Source organism: Drosophila sechellia, chromosome 2L (genome assembly GCF_004382195.2).
Source record: "Drosophila sechellia strain sech25 chromosome 2L, ASM438219v1, whole genome shotgun sequence".
NCBI lineage: Eukaryota > Metazoa > Arthropoda > Insecta > Diptera > Drosophilidae > Drosophila > Drosophila sechellia.
Window position 1 is genome coordinate 12,830,344 of NC_045949.1, and position 20,292 is coordinate 12,850,635.

The 20,292-nt window shown below is 41.5% G+C and overlaps 1 protein-coding gene and 1 long non-coding RNA gene across 2 annotated transcripts; one reads left to right on the plus strand and one right to left on the minus strand.

Annotated features, from left to right (window-relative positions):
- Nucleotides 1-1,459: 1,459 nt before the first annotated feature.
- Nucleotides 1,460-8,212, minus strand: LOC116803537. Its single transcript, XR_004363643.1, has 2 exons — nt 7,956-8,212; nt 1,460-1,984 (listed from the first exon to the last, which is right to left on the minus strand). It is a non-coding gene; the product is annotated as an uncharacterized LOC116803537 (long non-coding RNA).
- Nucleotides 8,213-8,835: 623 nt separating this feature from the next.
- On the plus strand, nt 8,836-13,026 carry LOC6617797. The gene is made up of 4 exons (XM_002042073.2): nt 8,836-9,015; nt 9,076-11,508; nt 11,596-12,044; nt 12,102-13,026. Exons 1-4 carry the CDS (start codon nt 8,977-8,979, stop codon nt 12,940-12,942), a joined length of 3,762 nt encoding a protein of 1,253 aa, XP_002042109.1. The 5' UTR covers nt 8,836-8,976; the 3' UTR covers nt 12,943-13,026.
- Nucleotides 13,027-20,292: the final 7,266 nt, after the last annotated feature.

A 20,292-nucleotide genomic window follows, 5' to 3' on the forward strand; every position in this document is an offset into this window, starting at 1 on the left:
AGTAACAAATATAATCATATAAGACAATGAGTTGCTGTTTATTCAGGGATCAACTACGATCATAATAGTGGTAAGCCACCAAATAAGAACAAGCCCTATGAAAATCAAACCCCAGAAACCACACCAGCAGCATCTGCAGCAGCAACAGCTTAGTTGCAACACAAAAAGCCACAGCAACAGTAGAATATCAGCAAAAACAACAGTAGCAACATCTGTTACGACAACAGCAATTTTCGTTTAACAGCGAGCAGCAACAGTAGCAGAAAGAATAACAGCAACAGCAACAACAATTGCAGTGACAGCAGCAACATGGCCATAAGAACACGAATGTCACAGTTTGCGTCACAGTATACAGTATATATAGATAGGTATGTACATACATACATATATACATGGCTAAAAGCCTAATTGATGCGCTCTTTCCAGCATTGCCTGGTTTTGTTGATCTTCTTGTTATATAGCCAACTGGCGTTGTTGCCGTTGTTGTGGCTTAAAGCTAAAGCTAAAGCAGTTATTCAATTTGATCTACTGGCAAACTGCGCTGTTGCTGCCGTTGTTTTAGCCATTTGCCTGTCCGATGTCATTGTAACAATTTTATGGCTAGTACGTTTTTATTTCCACAGATTTCAGTGATTTTCTCTAGTCTCGTTTTTTTTTCTTTTTTTTTTTTTTTGCTAACAAGCGCCGGTTTTTGTTTCGATTGCATGACGCATTTAGCGATTTCAAGTTCAAATCACTTTTCATGGGTCTTTATGTAATCACGTAAGCGTCATTTGCGGAATACGTTTCGAATCCAGATGATGACTGTGACTTCATGCAGAATGAGATGACGCTCCTAATAGAGTTGCATTTAAATTAATGGCCCGGGAACTTGGATTTCGAGATCTGTGAATACGAGTTAGCTGGCGCTAGCCAAAAAAAAACCCAAAAAAACTCTTAATTAGCCGAAGAAGTTCTTTTGGCTTGTCCACTTCAGTGGGTTTGGCTTTATGTCGTCTTTTCAACCGCTGCTCGACTGGTTCCACCAGTTTCCGTTTCATTTCGATTTCGATTGCGGTTTCGTTTTCGATTCTTTCACGTCCAAGAACAAGAACAACAAGAGCTTGAAGACAAGAGCTTGATGCTGAAGACGCCGCCAAAACTAAAACAAAAAGAGCAACGGCAAAACGACGTCGACAAAGTATATGAAATAAAATAAAGAAAAAGAATCAACATTTATATTGATGTGATAATCTAAAGATCAAGGTCTTCCTTTTGCCATTTCAATAAATTTTGTTGTTGAGCTGCGTACACTTCGTGGACACCCGAAACGTTCAATCTTTGATACCAACGGCGCAGAAATGAAACTAGAATTCCGATCCGAAAGATTGGCGATAGGGCAAGCAGGAAGTGCGATGGTACACTGAAATAAATTACATACCTACTAATTAGTGGCCATGAGATAAAAAACAATTCGAAGGTTCAAGTAAACTTAATCTTTTAAACTTTATCTTTTGTTGTGTTCACTTGAAAACATATATCTTATATAACAATTATTAATTACAACAGATTGAAACAATAGTTACCTGTGTAGAATCCAAGGCATAGAAAGAATGAAAAATAGAGTAGAAAAAAGAAAAACCGAAAGTTCAGACAGCCAGAAGTGGAGCATAAGCCGAGGAATCAGTTCAGCTTTGGGGAACAGTCGTGGTCCCAGCCTCCGGTTCCTACTCTCAGTTATGTAAAACATATGCTAAACTAATGTGGGTAGTTGCCGCTCGACAGCAGGGGGTGGCGAATGGGGGAGGGGCACCAGGGTTTGCAATTCAAATGCAGTTTGCAAGTTGCTATTCATTGGGGGATTTTGTCGGATGCAACAGCAGCAGCAGCAGGAGCAGCTGCGGAATCAGTGCAAGCAGTGATGAGTGATGATTTCGTTCCTCCATCCCGTCTATCACCCTCCCTTTCCCACATGATGCCGTCTCTGTCTCGAGGATCCTATAGACTGTAAAAGTCGGGAAAAAACTATCACTATAACCAAAGTTTATATTCTCTATTGCAGTTCTGAAGTAAACATATGTATCAGTACTTTGTATCATTTTCAATAATAGTTAATAACCTTAAAACTTAACAGCATATGCAAATTATTATAATTAATTTTAAAATTTTTATATTCTTAACTAAAACACATTCTATACATTTCAAGCGTCTATTACTTATTGTGATGACTCCATCGACTCCATCAATTTATTACAATTCAAGCAACACCCTTAAATCTTGTTCGTCATTTGCATAGCCGTCAAAAGGTTCAATTTTTTAGCCTACCTCATCGATCCCTTGGAATGATAAGCCTTAAGTGGCATCTACCATCCTTGATGGTTAAGTTTCCATACCCCAAAAGGGGAAAATAGAGTGTCAGACAACAAATCCGAGTCAAGCGTTCAGGCAAACAAATGGTTGCCCACAAATGGGGAAAAGCGAAGAGTCAAATGCTCACACAAATATGTCACGCACAAACAACAAAAAATACGACGAAATAAAAAAAAAAAACTCGAAAAAAATGCTTCGAAAATATATGTAAAAGAAGAAATAAAAGTCAATGGAAGGGAACTAGGTTCGTCGGGTTCAAATGAGGCGAACCAGAGACACAAAAACCCAAAGAGCGCCTAAAACTTTTTCCCATTTTGCCCATTTGATTGTGTCAAAGAGGAAGCAACAGTTTCGATGATATCCAAAAAACGCCCAGTTCTGAAAGGGAAAACGAAACCGAATCGGAAACTAAGAAAACATCAGACCGACTGAAAAAATATGCTCAAGAGGGGGTGTCAAAGTTGACGCTTATCTGCGCCTCATTTGCCAAAGGCGGCAACAAAAGCCTCATCAATTTCAAAGGCCTCGACCGTCGGGGTCCAAGATTGAACCACTGACAGCTGTCTGCAGGAGGAGCAAATGCGATGGATACTCTGGCCGAAGAACTAGATACATTATAGCCAAAGAGGATGTAGTTAAAACCGACGCTGAAATACACTATTTTTTGTGAAAAATCAACATTGAACTTAACATTTGTTATGTCTCTACAATCTTCTTAAAAACAACAAACTCTGAAAGATATTTCTAAAAATATATACTTTAAATGATATATGTTTTAGATGATTATCAACCGTTTCCTGAATGCCAAATACCTATTTTCAGCTCTACAAATAGCCAAATTTAGAGGGAGAACAGTGGACACTGTCGCGCCAAAGTTCACTCATCTTTCAACTCGTAATTTGTCATTGTGCCAGGCGCCGTGAGTAGCCAACTGAAAGCGACTCCCGACAGCTGCCACCTCCTTCCATTTTCCAATTTTCCCCTCATTTAGCCCAGCCCCCGCCACAGTTTTCCGCAGAAAAGTGTCCACCAACGGACATTGCCATCGCTGGCCAAATAATAAATATTAAAATCGTTTGCGGCAGTGGCACATTCTCACCGGCATTTCCGAATCCCCCAAAAGAAATCGCAACAGCTCGATGCCACTGCAACGTTGCGTATACGTAATAAAATTTATGTTAATGCAAAATACTTTGGACTGTCGCATTTTTGTGGAGAAAACGGCTAACGAATGTCAGATCGCAATGAGACTCGCATGTGGGGGTGGTGATTAATTTGCGTATTGTTCTTTGAGATATATTTCTCTTCTCAATATATTCCTTATTTCCCGGCATTTTATTTATTTTTTTTATTATTTTCCCGTCGCGACATTTCCCCAGATTCTTTTCGGCCCGGCAGCTGCTATGTGCATTCAACGTATGGAAGTAGTGCTCAAGAGCGGGGGTTGTCCCCACTCTTAAGTGGGTAAGGGCATTAAATGATTCCGGCCGGGTATTGAAATCCATATCAGAGTCCTCGTAACTAAAATTTGCTGGGCTTTAATTTACTTACTGCTTGTCTCTCATTTTTATAGAATTTAACTATGTCGTAGAAGGACAAACTTTTGTTTACTAGGTAAGCTAACAAATAAACAATCATCTAAATAAATAGAAATGCTTTTAAGAAGTTTTTTTCTATTTTAGCATTTTTCATACATTCGAATAACATCTGATTTGTTCAGAATACATTGCATTGTAATTCTACAAATGTAAATTGATTAGAGCAATCTGCGTCCGACTTTTCGAATGCATGTATTTCGCCCAGCCTTTTAACTTTTCCACTCATTTTCCGCAACTTAAATCAATTTGCCTTTACTTTGAGCTGGCAGCATGTGGTTTTTTTCCTCTGGCCGGCTTCTCATCGAAGTCTGCCATATAATTTGCAATGCAAACAGGACTCATGTCCTGAATCCCAGCAACAGCATATATGCTGGAATTATAATGGAGGGCGAAAAATGTACATATACATATATATTGGTTGAACTTCCACTTTGACAGACGATGACGAAGAGTTTTCTTTTGTGTCGTTAATAATAACAATAATAGCAACAACGATGGCGGCGCGGAAACCTCCAATAATGAAATTTATTTCTTTCGCAGGAGCAAAGCTTAAAATGCCTTTGGAAAAATCTGAACTTCAAAAGCTTGACATGTAATGAAAATTCCTCGAATTGCTAAGTAAATTGGCCTTGGAATGGAATTAGAGGCGGCTTTTTCCGCCATCCAATCATCATTATCGTCGTCATCGAGTCGAGTGTAAAATGTAATTTATAGATACTAAGAACTCTGGCCAACAGGTTGCCAACTGGTTTTCAAATACGCTTATAAAACCCACCCAAGAATTACAATAACGATGGAAAAAAGAGCCCCAAAGCGGAAACGAGCACTACAAATTTAATTTACAAACAGTCCTTGAAGAGCCCAGCGCCGACCAACTGATATACAGGTGCAACTGGACAGGTGAGTTCCAATTAGCACATTACATGGAAGGAAAATCTAGACGGCGAGGGCGAGGAGGCAGCTCGTCTTGACTTCGATATTGAAATGAAGAGGCGCTTCGCATAAATCGCATAAATATGTTAATTAGTCAAGTGCCGCACGAAGCGAACGTAAACATTCTGCGCTGTTCGCTTGAATTTGTTTAGAATTAATTTCAGTTTCATTTGATTTGCATAAATTGTGTGAATGTTTAATGGACTTGTTTGCCGCACAGCCGAAAGCAAGAGAAATAATAAAAAAAAAAGGTAAAAAACGCTCTACGAAACGGCAGAAAGTAAAAGTTAATTATCGCATAAGACTAGAATCGTCAATTGGGTATCATCTAGAATTGGGTCAATGGAATCGGGGAATCGATGAATGAAAATGGAATTGCTGGCACAACGGCATTGATAAGACTTCAAATGGTTTAGTAATTTGAGGAGCTACAAATAATTACGCAAACACACACTTCTTGTGCGACACACTTGACCTCCGACACGCGGGCCGTGATTAAGTATACGCAGCGTGGCCGAGTCAGATTGTCTCAATTTCGTTGGAAATGGTTCACAAGAAGCTGGGCAAAGGAGAGATAAGCCAACAGGGGCAGAATTGAATTGAAAAAACTAGCGCTCATCGCTCGAAATACTAGTCTTTAAGTAAACCAAAAGCCAAAAGGCCCACGAAAACCATGATAGGTCGACACACAAAATTAATGCTGCCCAAGAATCGGATTCCAGCGACAGCGGAAGATTTCCACTCGGCAGACTGATTAAATTTGTTTACTATGCGATGTCACTCCACGTTTGTGTCTTCTTGAACAGATGATGGCTATGCCAGTTCTGATTTGATGCCCTTTTCGAGCTCTTAAGTCGCATAATGACAGGGAAATCATTGGCCAGAGTCTTAGCTCCGTTTCTCATTCCCTCGATTTCTTATCGATGGAGGGCAAATTGAATTTGGTCTGCTGCTTATCTGTCTTTTGTTTAGCAATTCTCACTTATCGCGTATCTGACTACGAATCGGAATGTCTGGCAAAAGATATGGCGACTATTGTGCCAAATATTTGGCAGATAACCAGAAGTGGAACCATGGAGGAGGACGGCACCCAACCCAAAATCCAAAATACCAAGTACGTGCCAAGTGCCGAGTTTCTTTTGGAGCCGAGGAAGGGCACTTTCCCCTTTGGGTAGCAGAACTGCAGTGGATTTACGATGGTGCTGCGATTCAGGTCTCGTCGGGTTACGTGGGTTGTTTGGCTTGTTCTGTGTGTGTCACAGGGCGATAAAAATTAACTCGTCGAGCTGAGAAGTTACGGGGGGCCCTCTAATCCACGTCTCAGGTTTACACGTGCCACCATTTCGCTGTCCATTTCTCGATGAGTGCGGCGTTATCAACGAAACCTGAGCGAAGCCCCGGTCACTTTTTAATTTCGGTTTACGGCGCCCAGTTCAATTGGTTCCACGCTCCTCGGACATGACTCAATGCGGACATTAATCATGCATCCAACCAAGTTTCGGTTAGTTGTGTTTTCAACTAACCAGTCGAACAAAGGGTGTTAGAATGCTTTTTGTTTCAGCATCGCTGAGCAGAGATTTAAGAGTCGCTTTTGCAGTGGAAAAAAAAGCAACCGCAAAACAACAATAAAGAAACCAAACGAAAATTACTTTTCTACTAATTGCAACTCTGGAACTGCTGAGGTCATCAGGTGGATTGCGAGTACATAGAGCGACCGGGGGGCAGATCATTTGGCCAACAGTTCAAAACAATGCACAGGAAATTCGCATTTACCCAGTGCCGAGAGAAAAGCCAACAATAAACCAACAAAAACCGCCATGCAACATCAACATTTTCCTTTTGCCAGTGTGGAGCGGTATTTGCACAAAGCCTTGGATTGAATAATGATGCCGGCGGGATCAGAGGCAAACGGGGAAGGAATAGCTTTTTTCCAGATTGAAATTCTCTGCCTGGCAAAAATTTTGATACGCTTAGGGTCTTAGCAAGTGATATATACAGGCAACTAGGATAGTGAGCACCTTCTCCATTTTATTAAAGCATTCCGTTTTTTTTAAGATACAAATTGCTCGTTTGGTTCACTTACTCGTACAGGAATTTTCTAAATTAAATCAAATTAAATATAAATTAAACCCACAATTCTTAATCACGGCAAAGCTTTTCCGTGATTTCTCCAGCACTTGCCTGCAAGTAAGTAGAAACCCTATTCACTGCCCTTCGCCCAAATTACAGCAGCATCATTGCATGGGTTGCCAATTGACGCAACGGCAAGCAAGCTCTATTGCATAACACCTGACAAATGCAATTCAGGCAAAATGCTTCGACGATGCCTATGATGATGGCCTCAAGTGAAAAACACTCACGCAAACACGCGACGCACTTTGAGCTCTGAATTGGGGGATTGGGTATTGGGTGCTTGGTATTTTGTATTGGGCATTGGGTGGCTCCATTCCAATGGGCACTTTAATAAAGTGCAGTCCAAATTGTGGGCCATCGGTTGCTAGCAGCGCTGCTTTCGTCGGCTTTGTTGTTGCTGGCGATGGTGCTGATGCGGCGGTGCTGCAGTTGCAGCCACCGTGGCGTCAATTATCGCCGCTGTACGCAAAGTGGGGCAGGCAAATAATAAAAACGCGCCCAAACGCAGTCGTCAGGCTCAAAGCACTTCATTGTCAAATGAGCTTAAAAACCACGCCCCTCGGCCCCAATACCGCCCCTTTAAGACCCACTCCTCGACCCTCCTCGACCCGCCAGCCGATCCTCCTCAGCCCCATCTCGATTTCATTTGTGCAGCACTCTTTGCTGCGTTTTCGTTTTCATTTCATTTCAGCATCTCAATGCAGTGATACCCTAGCATTTCTCTATATTATGCGTTTAAAATTCCTTGTAACTTAATTATGAAGCACTTTCTTAATATTTTGTTATTTTAATCGAAGTATTTATATTGGTATTTTAAGAATAATTTTATTTTTTAATTTTATTGGACTGATTTTTTAAAAGGCCTTTTAATGCACTTTTAATCTCATACATAAACACATTTAATCTTCCTTAAATAAAATTTTAAAGATACATCATACTTACACTTACAGGGTATTTAATGGCTTTAACTGAAAAATCACCTCTGCCTGGCTTCTTTTTTATGTTTTTCTGCAGTTTTGTTCGCCGTTTTCACGCCTCACTTGCCACCTTGTTTGCCTCGTTCGCTGATTTGCTGATTGATGGCGACGTCTGCAATTGAGACGGCAACTGCGACTCCGACTGCGACTGGAACTGCGACTGGAACTGAGACTGCGACTGGAACTTCGGTTCCGTCTCCGCGCAGGTGTCGCCGCCTAATTAAATGAAGGCAACGCTCACGCATGCGTAACCTGCAAACACTCCCTGGCCCATTACCCTGCACCGCCACGCCCCCCCTTGGAGCGCCGCCCTTCGCACTTGCATTGTTAAGAAAATGGGTCAATATGCAATTATTGCATTTATTTTTTTTTTTTATATTTTCTTTGCAAAGCACCGGGGGCTCAGCTTCGTTTGCGTCACATGCGGAGAGTTGAGAGGCGAGTTCGCAATAATCATAATATGGCTACTTCACTTGGCAAAGCAATCAACCCGAGGCCTCCGAGGTGTTGATTTTGTTAATATTTCGCCTCCTACCCAGATGCCCCTCCACTGTTCCCTGTGTTCTCTGTCCAGCGCGCTCCCGATTCGCGGAACTTGGAGTGGAGCCAATGCATCGATGGATGTGCAACAGCACCCAGTTCTTTCGGTTAATGAAGCGACGCCAAAGTTGGTTTGCTCTGCTCCAATTTCGAGGGTGATGGAAAAACACTTTAAAGGAAACTTAAATTGATTTTGAGAAGTAGACAATAAACTTGCAGAGAAAAACTATCATGCCGAATTTTGGGGACTTAACTAAAGTTTATTTACATGCATGTCTCTAAGCTTTGAGTGAAATTTAATTAAATATGTATCAATCATGCAAAAGACTTAGCTTTTAGAAATATGTCTAAATTTTAAGCAATGTTTACCCTGAAATAAGCACCCCTCCAAAATACAATACCTTTTGGACCACGCCCACTAAATTAGGCCTTGTTTGAAAAGCGACATGAGGGTCCTTCTTGGCACCAAATGCTTCGCGAACCTCGTAAGTTCCACGGACTTTCAGATTTTTTGAAACATTTCATCTAAATGTTATCATTGTTAGTGTAAGCACCGGATACGATGGCATCACAGGAGCAAGTCATATCTACCGCCACAGCAGCTCTACGATGCAGCAAAGAAAGTCGTCAGAGCACACCGATTAGCATTTTCCTTCCGATTTTTATCAAGCAAAGGAAAATCACCGGAAACCCCAACTTTGGATATAATTTGTCGGGTACTAGCGTCAGCAAAAAACTACGGTAAAAGCTCTTGCAAACCGAAGGTGCCATTAAAATTTGAATCCGTGGGTCAGACATCTACTAGTTCCAGCAGCCAGGCTTCGACGACAAATCCGCTTCATATAAAAGGAGACAGCCCAAAGCAACCACCAAAAGGCCAATTAGAACCGGAAATAGTTATCTTAAAAACCCCGGAAATCTTCAACTGTAAGAACTGTTATGAAAACAGTCCAGAGATAATGATTGTGAACTGTAAAAATTGCATTGAAGATGGCCATAGTCAATCTACAGATTCAGTTATGGGAAAGGCCACATCACTACTACATGAAAACAGTGCAACTCAATTATCAAGTGTTTTAAAAAAGGAGCCCTCAACATCCGCATCCAAGCCATCGGTTAGCCAATCTCTACCATCTGTTGCTCCAAAAAAACCCGACGAGTCACCAAGTTCTACATCTCTTAAAGAAAGATTTTCCATGCCGCAAAAATCAGCATTTCCGATGGGTAGAAATCCCTGTTTTGACGGCAAAAAAGATAAAAAATCTAAATGTCCGCCACCCAAACCCAAGCCGTGCGCCTCATCGCAAGATGAGCACAAACCGCCAGTTAAAAAAAGATCCCCTTCAAAAGATCCAGCTAAAACAGTTGATTCTACTGCAACACGTGCACAGAAAAGGGAAAATGCTTCCGCAAAGCCAAAGATCGCGAGCCCACCTCCAAATAAAGCCCAAACAGATAAATCACATGAAAATCCAAAGGTTGGTTTTAATATGCCGTCGAATTCGGCTTTTCCATTGGGTAGGAACCCTTGCGTTGATGGGAAGAATGACAAAAAAGTATCTAAATGTGCAGCAGCGGATTCAAAGCCACAACAAAAAGCCAAGAAAGACGATAAGCCGAAAGTTGCGGCTAAAAGTGAATGTAAGCTAGAAAAGAAAAAGGAATCTTGCCCATATGCATCTGTGTGTGAGAAAGCAGCTACTGTTCCCAGTGGTTCACCTAAACCTCCAGAAGGCGTTGCACCAAAAGCCGAACCTCGAAAGAAAAAGTCAATGAGGCAGGGTGTTGTCAAGCCAAAAGAGACTCCAGCTAAACCAAACAAACAACCAAAAGACAAAGCGCTACCACCGGTGTCAACATCCCGTTTTTCCATGCCGCTTATGATGGCATTTCCAATTGGAAGAAATCCTTGCCGGGATGGGCCAAGGGGATCATCAAAAAAAAAAGAAACTGCTTGCGGTAAAAAGGTAGTCAACGATTGCCATTCAACATCCAATTCCTGTCAATCTAAGAAGAATAGATCGAATGCCGCGGATCCAGAAAGAACTTCAAGCTCATTGAAAAGTGTTTCGCAAAAAGATTTTAAACAATCAGATGCAACAACGTCTGTAGAATCTCGCAGCGCACCAGTGTCAAAGGCTTCCCCCCAAACTTCGCCACCGGTCAAGGAAATTAGCATGTCTGCTCTTCCTTCCCCCAAAGATCCAAGTATCTCAACAGTTAAAGCACCATTGCCACCAATTAAGGAAATCAAGGCACCTCAAACTCCACAGCCTTCGCCTTCGCCTTCACCTTCTAATAAGGAAATCAAATCTAAGCCACTTTCAAAGACCCAATATTCAAAAAGATCGAATTGCGAAGTAAAAACACAATGTGCTGAAAAACCGCAAAAAGTTCCAAAGACATGCAAAAAATCGGAAATTCGCCACCTAGCCGATGCCAACAATGATCCGAATAAGAAACCGGAACTAAAAAAGTTTCCAGCTCTTCCGCTAAAGCAAAGCATCGCCAGTTATATAAGCAGTATTGAACCATTTCTTACTGAGGAGGAACTCAAAGTGGAACAGAAAGTGGCCAAGAAGTTTGTGGACAACGAGGGTGCGAAACTCCAGGAGCTTCTCGAGGAAGAAGCTGAGTGTACGGACAACTGGCTAACTCCCAGATGGACACGTTCCGCATATTTGACCTATCAGGCTCCGCTGACCGTCTTCTCCAGTCCGGGTCTATCCTTTCCCATTCAAGAGTTCAAAGATACCAATGATTTTCTTAACTTCACGGCCAAAGCTATCTACGGTATGTGCGAATTCAAGCAGCTAGTCGACCAACACAAAATTCCAGTGGTTAAGATGGGTAAAAACTGTCTAGACAACAGCCAGTTTGGTAAAATCTTTGGCACGGTTCGCAAGCCAGGTCGATTCTGCGATACCATCGAACAGTATAATGATGCCGATTATATTGTGGTTGTATATAATAATAATGTGAGTACTAAGAAAATTATCATGAAAGTATGATTGAATATTCTATAATTATATCAATCTAATTGTTTTTCCTTGTCTCCTTCACAGTACTTTAAGTTGCCAATTTACTCCCAAGGTGGAACATTGTTGCATGCTCATACACTGAGAGATGCGTTGCAGGATATACTGGAATGTCCCATTAAAATGGGCAAGCACTTTGGTCTTTTGACTCACGACAATAGAAGTAACTGGGCAGAGGCATATACAGTACTATGTCGTCATCACGGAAATGCAGATACCGTGGAGACCATAGAGCAGTCCCTGTTCGTGGTCTGTCTGGACAACTGTGTACCCACGCCGAAGGGCGAGGAGCGGATTGTCCAGGCCCATCAGCTCCTGCACGGTGGTGGAGTGCGTCAGAATAGCGCCAATCGTTGGATGGACAAAACCATTCAGCTGATAGTCAATCCAAATGGTTTGGCCGGATTTTGCTACGAACATTCGCCCGCGGATTGCCAGCCACTTGCCATGCTGATGGATTTTGTTCAGCTGAAAGTGTAAGTATATCACTAAAACCTATTTTAATTTAATGCTAAATGAATCTTGTATTTTAGCACTGAGGCAAACTATGGCTGCGATGGCTGTGAGGCGGACAAAAAGGTCACATCCACGCTGTTAAAATTTCAACCTATCAATGAATGCATCAATTTGTGGTTGTGCCAGGCAAGGCGAAATATCCAGCGGGTCGTCAGCCAGCTGCAGATGAATGTGATCAATTTCGAGTGCTACGGCAAGTGCTTCATCAAGGCGCAGGGTCTGAATCCGGATAGCTACATCCAGATGGCCCTGAGTCTGGCATACTACACCATGCACGGAAAAATACCCGCACAGTACGAGTCCGCTCACTTAAGGATTTTCACTGAGGGTCGCACCGAGACCATTAGATCCACGTCCAATGAATCCAAGACCTTCCTCCTGGCCATGCAATCGGAGAAGGCGTCAATGAGCGAGAAGCTGGCAGCGCTTCAAAAGGCCGTGGATGCCCACGAAAAGTTGATCAAAGAGGCCATTAATGGACAGGGTATCGATCGGCATTTGTTTGGCCTGCAGGAGATGGCACTGGAAAAGGGAATGCCAATACCGGAATTCTTTCGGTCCAAGGGTTACGTCCGATCGGTGACCTTCCAGCTCTTCACCTCCCAGGTAGCCACCTCCAACGAAGGATTCATGGCGTACGGACCTCTTCTATCCGACGGATATGGAGTCTGTTACAATCCAAAGGAACGTAAGATCACCTTCGCCATCTCCGCTTGGAAAAGTTGCAAAGAAATCAACACCATACGATTTGGCAAAGCCATCAAGAAGTCCCTAAACGATATGAGAAAACTAATCCTGCTCACAGGAGGTGATCATGCGGGCGAGCATCCATGTAAATGCGAAAAAGTTCTGGTCTAGAAGGGAATCCCCTATAGATTTCTGTTTGGATACCCTCATGTGTAACGTTTTAAAACAAGGCAAATATACACTCGTGATATTTTCAGTTGCATTAAACAAACCACTTTAGCTGAGTTTGGGTTCAGGGTCGTTGAAAAAACAAACGCATATTACTCACCCCAAAACCATGCTCACCTTTGACAAAAAAGAAAAAACTGGAGACGCGTGAAATTCTCTTCGAGAATATTAGCCTGAGTCAGAGGAGAAAAGAGTGTGCAGCCAACTCAGATCATTCGACATCGCCCACGGGGCTTCTTAATTAAGCAAAAACAGTTCGGGAAAGAATAAGTAAGCTTGGATGATTCAGTTTTTGGGTGTAATTGAACCATAGACTTAGTTATTTTGTTAATATTTCATTAGTGTAAAGTAGTCTGTTGTCAAGTACTTAATAGCTAAAAGATCGCTGAGTAAAATGTTCATTTCTATGCACCACTGACCCACTTCCATCATGAATGCGGCGCCTTCTTCTCCAGGGGGCAAAAAGTCTCCCATTATCATCTCATATCTGCCAGTTCTTATGCAACATTTGCAGATGCAATTCTTTTGAGTTTGCTCTCGGTTCTCTGCTCTTTGCCGGTTGCAATTTTATTGCTAAATTAAGTAATTGGTACAAGAAGCCGCCATCTCTTCAACCCCCACGTCTCTCAGGCAATCTAAATGCACTGCTGTGTTTGCCGCGTATCTGCAGAAGTATCTGAGTATGTATGTATGTTATACCGTCGCATCTGAGCATTGCATTGCTCTCTTCTATTCGATTCTTTGGTATTTCACTTCTGCTTTCCATTGTGAATGTGATATGCAGATGCAGATACATGCAGATTGTAATAGAGTCCACGAAAAGCCTGAAAGAGAGAGGCGAAACATACACATGATCAAAGCAGTGCAGCTGTATCTGCATCTGTGAGGTACATTTCTATATATATCTCTAAGACTCTACAGCAGAATGATCATTCCAGCGAATTGCGACTTATTTTCATGTGAATCCCTAGCACTACATTGCTGTCATTAGCCAAATTTCAAATCGCTTAAAACGAATTATAAAGTGTACTTGAAAATGCTGTACATATGGGAATCTATTTCAAATACTAATAATACTATAGTATAATGATTGAATTTTTAATGTCATCTTTACCTCAAAATGACGTTAATGGAAAGCCTTAGAAGTTCAAAGTTAAAACTCCATTTAAGCAATTCAATCTTTTCCAAATACGAGTAGCTGATATACCTGATAAACCGAATTTAGTTGACTTTGCCAAACTCAGCGTGTGAATCACACGCTTTTCGGCGCAGTTCGGCGGTGGGCGTGGTCCGGCGGTCAGCCCTCCTCTCACGTGCTGCTCGTCATCGCCGGCCACAATCTGATCTCATTTTAATCACAGCTAATGAATGTCAACACTAATTGCCACTTGAGTGCCAACCCTCAGTGGGGCTGACAGGGCTGGGGGGGTTTTGTGTGGCCCCAAAGGGGTGGACCCCAAAAAGTGATCTCAAACAAAACAAAGTTAACAAGCAGCAAACGAAAAAAAAGACTCAAACAAAAGACAAACAAAACTGCGAAAGCCTAATTACTGGTTGTTATAACTATATGGGGCACAAACCTCTCCTTTTTCGTTGCGTTGGGAGGGGGGAAATGAGTTGAAGGGCGGAGGAGTGCGTCACTTAAACGACTTAATATTTACAAAAATTTACACAAATTAATTAACCAATTAGGTGAACGTAGAGCAGACAAGTTTGGTCATTAATCATGCAGTGTTTTCTATGATCAACCACAAAGTCCCCTCAAGCTAATGAAGTGGTAAAAACTCAATTCAGAGACGCTTCAATGGGTTTATTCAAGAGTGATAGATGGATTAATCGATCTTTGGAATTGTCAAAGCCCTAAGCAGTATTTAACCCTATTAACCGTTTGGCACATAATCGGATGTTTGATATTATAAACACATTCTTTATTGGTTTTTTCCAATGTGAGATTTGTGTATAGATAGCAAATTAGTAGAGGTAATAAGAATGAATGGGTCTCCCTATTGGATTAAATTGAATTCTTCGGTAACAATACATTTTTAAGTTGTAGTATCATATATATTTAAAATTTTTTAACTTTTGCATTAATTAAACCAATAATATCCTAATTCCATGATTGCACATGCAGGCAGATGGAATCAGTCTTATTCGCCGGCCACATGGCGTATGAGTAATCAGCGCACCGCCTTAGCCATTTATGGAGACCCTGCAGCATCGATCTTGACTTGGCTCTAAAACCGCCTCTTGGACAGCGAATTTGATTCAACGATTGACTGTTTGTTTGTTTGTTTGTTCGTTCGGTTGGTTGTTTGCTTGGCGTGGCTCTCAGCTGCGATTCCGATTTCGAGCTCGTTCCGTGGCCATTTGGTGCCAAGTCATGCTCCGCGCTGCAGTTAGCCAGCTTTTGAGGATAGCCTGCGACCAAGTTGGGGTCGCAATTCTTTATTTGTATTTCGAGTAATTGTCGTCGCTGCTGTCGCGATGATGTCATCCGGCAGGTAGATATAGGTGCCAAAAGGTGACTTTTTGCAGTAGTCATCGTGGCGAGCTGCTTGTCGTTGATGGATTCGTTGCGGCGAATCTCGGATTGGATTGGATGGATTGGCTTGAATCCGATTGAATTGGCCAGAGTAGGTGCTCTTGTCTTGGCCGCTTGCTGCGCATTTTGACCAATTTTAGCCAAACTCAATTAGTCTTAACTGATGTTTCGTTTGTGCTTTTTATAGAACTCTGAGAAAACAAGGAGCGGGTGCTTATGGGTGCTTTCTGATATCATTGGGGTCAAGGACAGGGTTCAGCCAGCAAATCCCAGCACACAGATCTCTAAATCGTGGCTGCTGCGCAATTCAAAGAAAGCCGTGCACATAAATTCAGTTGGCTAAATGTGCACATACATCTGAGTATACAGCATTCTGAGCTGGCTTCGATTCGGCGTCTTTAATTAGCACTGAAATTAAACTTTTTTTTCGGCCTGAGCTTTTTTCCTTTCATTTGTCGCATTACCTGAGACTCCATTTATCCAACTCTCGAAATCCCAGTTCGTTTGAATGTCCCGAAATTCCAGTTCCCAAGGGGCTCCGCCGATCGACCGACTAATTCTTCTTTAAACAAACCGAGAAGAACCGAAAAATGAGCAGCAGCAGCAGCAAAAAAACAAGTATAAGTAAGTTCAGAAATCTTCATAAACACGCTAACAAAAAGTTCTTTTGCCAGCGACCTTGGGACTTTCAGTTCATCTGCTTTGCGTGCTTCATTTTATGGACTCGCCCCCATTTTATTTTATTGTATTTATTAATTCGTAATGCCATTTTACGTCTGGCCATTTGGATGTCATAAAAAGTTTCGGTTCAGTTTCAAATTTCTTTGAATTTGTTCGCTTTGATTCGCGAGAGGAGTATGCATATGTAAAAAGAACGATGCCCCAAAAGAATCTTTAGAATGCAAGTAGCAGAAGCGATACCATTTGCTCTGTAGTATCTGCCAAAGTTGCACAACCCACACCCGCATTCTGAGTACTTGCTTTGCTCGCCGCCTGGCCTCTTTGACTTCATTTTCCTTTTGTATATTTACATTATTTTGGTTTTTGCCTCGAATCCGCATTCAGCATACGCCCTGTTGCCCTCGCCACTCCGCCAATTGCATCTGCAAAACACATTCGCCATGGAAGGCAAAAGTAGAATACCAAAGAAGAGCACAGAGCGCGCTTCTCATTGTGTGCCGCCCCGCGATGCCCAGATGCAGATACGAGGCCGCCAGCGGTCTAATAGATACAGATACTCGGCCACAGATACCCAGATACTCGCACAAAGGCAAACATAGCTGAACATTTAGATTGCAGAATCCACAGCGAATGCAGGGCAGCCGGAGGGAAGGGCGGGGCGGATGGGGTACGGAGGCGGAGGCGGCTTCTTGTACCAATTACTTAATTTAGCAATAAAATTGCAGCCGGCAAAGAGCAGAGAACCGAGAACTGAGAAAGCGAGAGCAAACTCAAAAGAATTGCATCTGCAAATGTTGCATAAGAAGTGGCGGGGCAAATATGAGTTGATTATGGGGGAATATGTGGGGGTTTTGAACAAGGCAGTTTGACTTTTTGCCCCCTGGAGAAGAAGGCGCCGCATTCATGATGGAAGTGGGTCAGTGGTGCATCGAATAGGGGGAATACTATGCTTATGATTAAGAACTATTTGCTATGTGTTTCCAATTAAGCGTAGAATCTATTTTAGTAACTTCTCTTTTTGTATCTTTTCTTTTAAATGGTTAAGAATAATTGATTAGTTATCCAATAAGTAGTTATTATTACTTGTTCTTTACAATTAGTATTTATTGCAAGCATAACTCATCTTTTTCTATTCTAAGTGCTTAGAATCATTAATTTCCATTGCATATTAAGTGTGAATAACACGATAGCTTAATGATTATTATAAATGCATCATTAGTACCTTCTTCTCCTAGCTTTTAAGTGCAAGAACCCGATCCTTCAGCTGTGCAATAGATTCTGATAAAGTTGGCATTAGCCAACTACGAAGTTATCCCTAGTTACCCAAGCATTTTGCCTCCATTGTTCGAATACATGCAGTGTGGGTATGATTTAGTGCCACCGCCGACTTGGCTGAGTTATTAATTAGCGAGCTGAGTAAGTGAGCAGCCCGCCTTTCCCCGATTGCGTTCTCGGATGAGCTGGACTGCCTGCACTTGACTGATCTCCGACCCCCGTCCAAGCCCCATGTTCTCTTAGTCATTCTCAAACTCACGATCGTTTTGGGGCCTTGTCAAAGGTGAGTAATAAGCGGGAGATCGTATATGGCTCGTTGGATGTTTCCACAGAAATTCGCCAAGTTTCACGGCAAATGCTCACCTTGAACTTGGCCAGACAAGCGAGCAGAGAGATGTTAGTTAGCAATATGAATTTGAGTTTTCCTATCTATTTTGCAGTTGCATCGCGCTGCTCAGCGAAGCTGAAAATATTTAAATGCTAAGCTACGTTTTTCATTTTTTCTGCTTTTTTTTAATTTTTTGTGGCGGCTAAACAAATATGAATGCGAAATTTGTTTGGCGTTGCGGCTCACCCACGAACTGGTCATGACAATGCCGATGACGATTTTGTTGGCCTGGCCAAAAAGCAGAACCACCACAAAGTAATTACGTCGAAGAGCGAGAAAGATAGAGAGAGTGAGAGAGAGCTACGGCAGGTTATGCAAGTTCAAGGCTAAAAACTCTGCATTAATTATAATTATTTTTGCATTTGTTAAACGCAGAGGGGCAACAACGACAACAACAATAATCATCGAGCTGCCTGTGTTAATTGTCTGGGCGAATGCAAAAGAGGAAAAACAGGTAAATGCAGAATTTGTTTTACTCGAATGTGGTAATTAATTGTGGCCAAAAATCGATGGCAGAATCCCCCAGCCACGGGGGTTAATGCCATTCAAAAGAATCGAACACCCAAGATCAGTAAATTACCTCAAGATTGAGTTTTTATTACCTTGTAATACAGAGAGTATGATTAAAAGAAATACAAACAGACATTATTTAAATAAACAAGACGAGGGGATTTCCACAAAACTTAACTTAAAAGAATTGCAAATCTTTTATAGAAAGTACAGAGCGAAGAACAATAAATATTATCAGCAAAGTATTTGGCACAGTATATCTCATATCATTTGCAGAGATTTGGGATACCCGATAACCGAGTAAACAAAAGGCTGATAAGCAGCAGTCCAAATTCAATTTGCCCCCCATCGATAAGAAAACGAGGGGACACAAAACCGAAGGGTGACTTAAGCCAGCGATTGCTCTGCCATTATGGGTCTTAAGAGCTAGAACAGGCCATAAAGTAAGCTCCTGGAGGAGGGGATGCCACCCATCTCCATTCTCCATTCAGCCATCCATCCATTTAGTGAGACACAGACGCAGAGTGACATAATAAATAAATTTAATCAGTTGGCTGCGTAAAAGCTCTGCTGAATGGAAACCCAATCCGAATCCGATTCCGTAGCAGATTTAACTTCTAGTGTCTTTAACTTTGGGATTTACTTTAAGATTGCCGCCGTCTGTGTCATCAGTTCATGTTTCGAGTGCTTAGCGCTCATTTCTTTCAATTCCGCCCTTTTTATGACCTCCACCACTGGCATCTCCTCAACTGGCTGGCTTATCTCATTGGAAGCCCCGATTCTCATTCCGTTCTTGTCGTTGGGCGTCGAGACAATGTGGCCTTGTCCACGTTGCGTATGCGTAATCAAGTTCTTAAATCCGACTCAAAGGGCAATTGTGTTGTGACACCCAACAAGTTTTCATAGCCGGCAGCTAACATACTTTTCAAATTATTTCACGTACATCATTACGTACTTCAGTTTTAATGGCATTATAACCACATACTATTTACCGCGACTCGTCGTGCGAGCTTTCCATGATTTCCCCTTTTCGGAAATTTACATCCTTTCGGCTATTTGTGTGTTTATTTATGAGGATTAAAGCGCCAATTAAAACTCTGATTATATGCGTTAAATGTGGCTGAGAAAACTCTGGGTCTTTAATAATGTGCGTGGAAAATGGGCTGTATTTAAAGAGGGAAACATTTAAATATAATTGAAAATTTTAAAATGAGAAACCTGCTGCTCGTCCTGCGGCAACAACGCAGCACAATTGTGCGGTTTCCATTATTTACACCTCAAATTAGCAGCTGTAATTGTTATTTTAACGGGGTAAATAATAATCAAAAGCAATCATTTAAATTTAAGTCAAAATTTAAACGTAAAATTGTTTAATTATACGAATACAGTCGTTACTGTGTGCCAAGAGAATGTGCATAGTAATTGATTGCATTGCAATCGAAATAATTGATTGTTCTGCTCGATGTTTGTTTTTGATTGATTTGCCGAGATAGAAATTACGCTTTAATGTGGGTAATTAAATTTAGATCTGCTGTATGTTTGTTTAGAAACAAATATTTTCTATTATTTCATTTTGTTAAAAGGGCAGAAACAAATATAACTATTTTCGGAGCTAAGTTTGCTTAGGTCTTGCGTATCATTTTCCTCTGATTAGCACTGTTTAAAATGTATTCATGATGCGGAAATCGATTTAATTTCTCTCGATAGCCTTCGTTTAGTTATAGTTATGTATAACTGGTTAACGCTATGCTGAAGACTGAAATTTGGCTATTAACACAGAACGTTCAAACATAAAATCGCATAAATATGCTAATTTCTTTTTGTTTTCGTTTTCATCGTAATGGTATTCTAAGCTCAAAATAGGTTTCGTTTTTTTTTTCTACTTATTATTCACCTA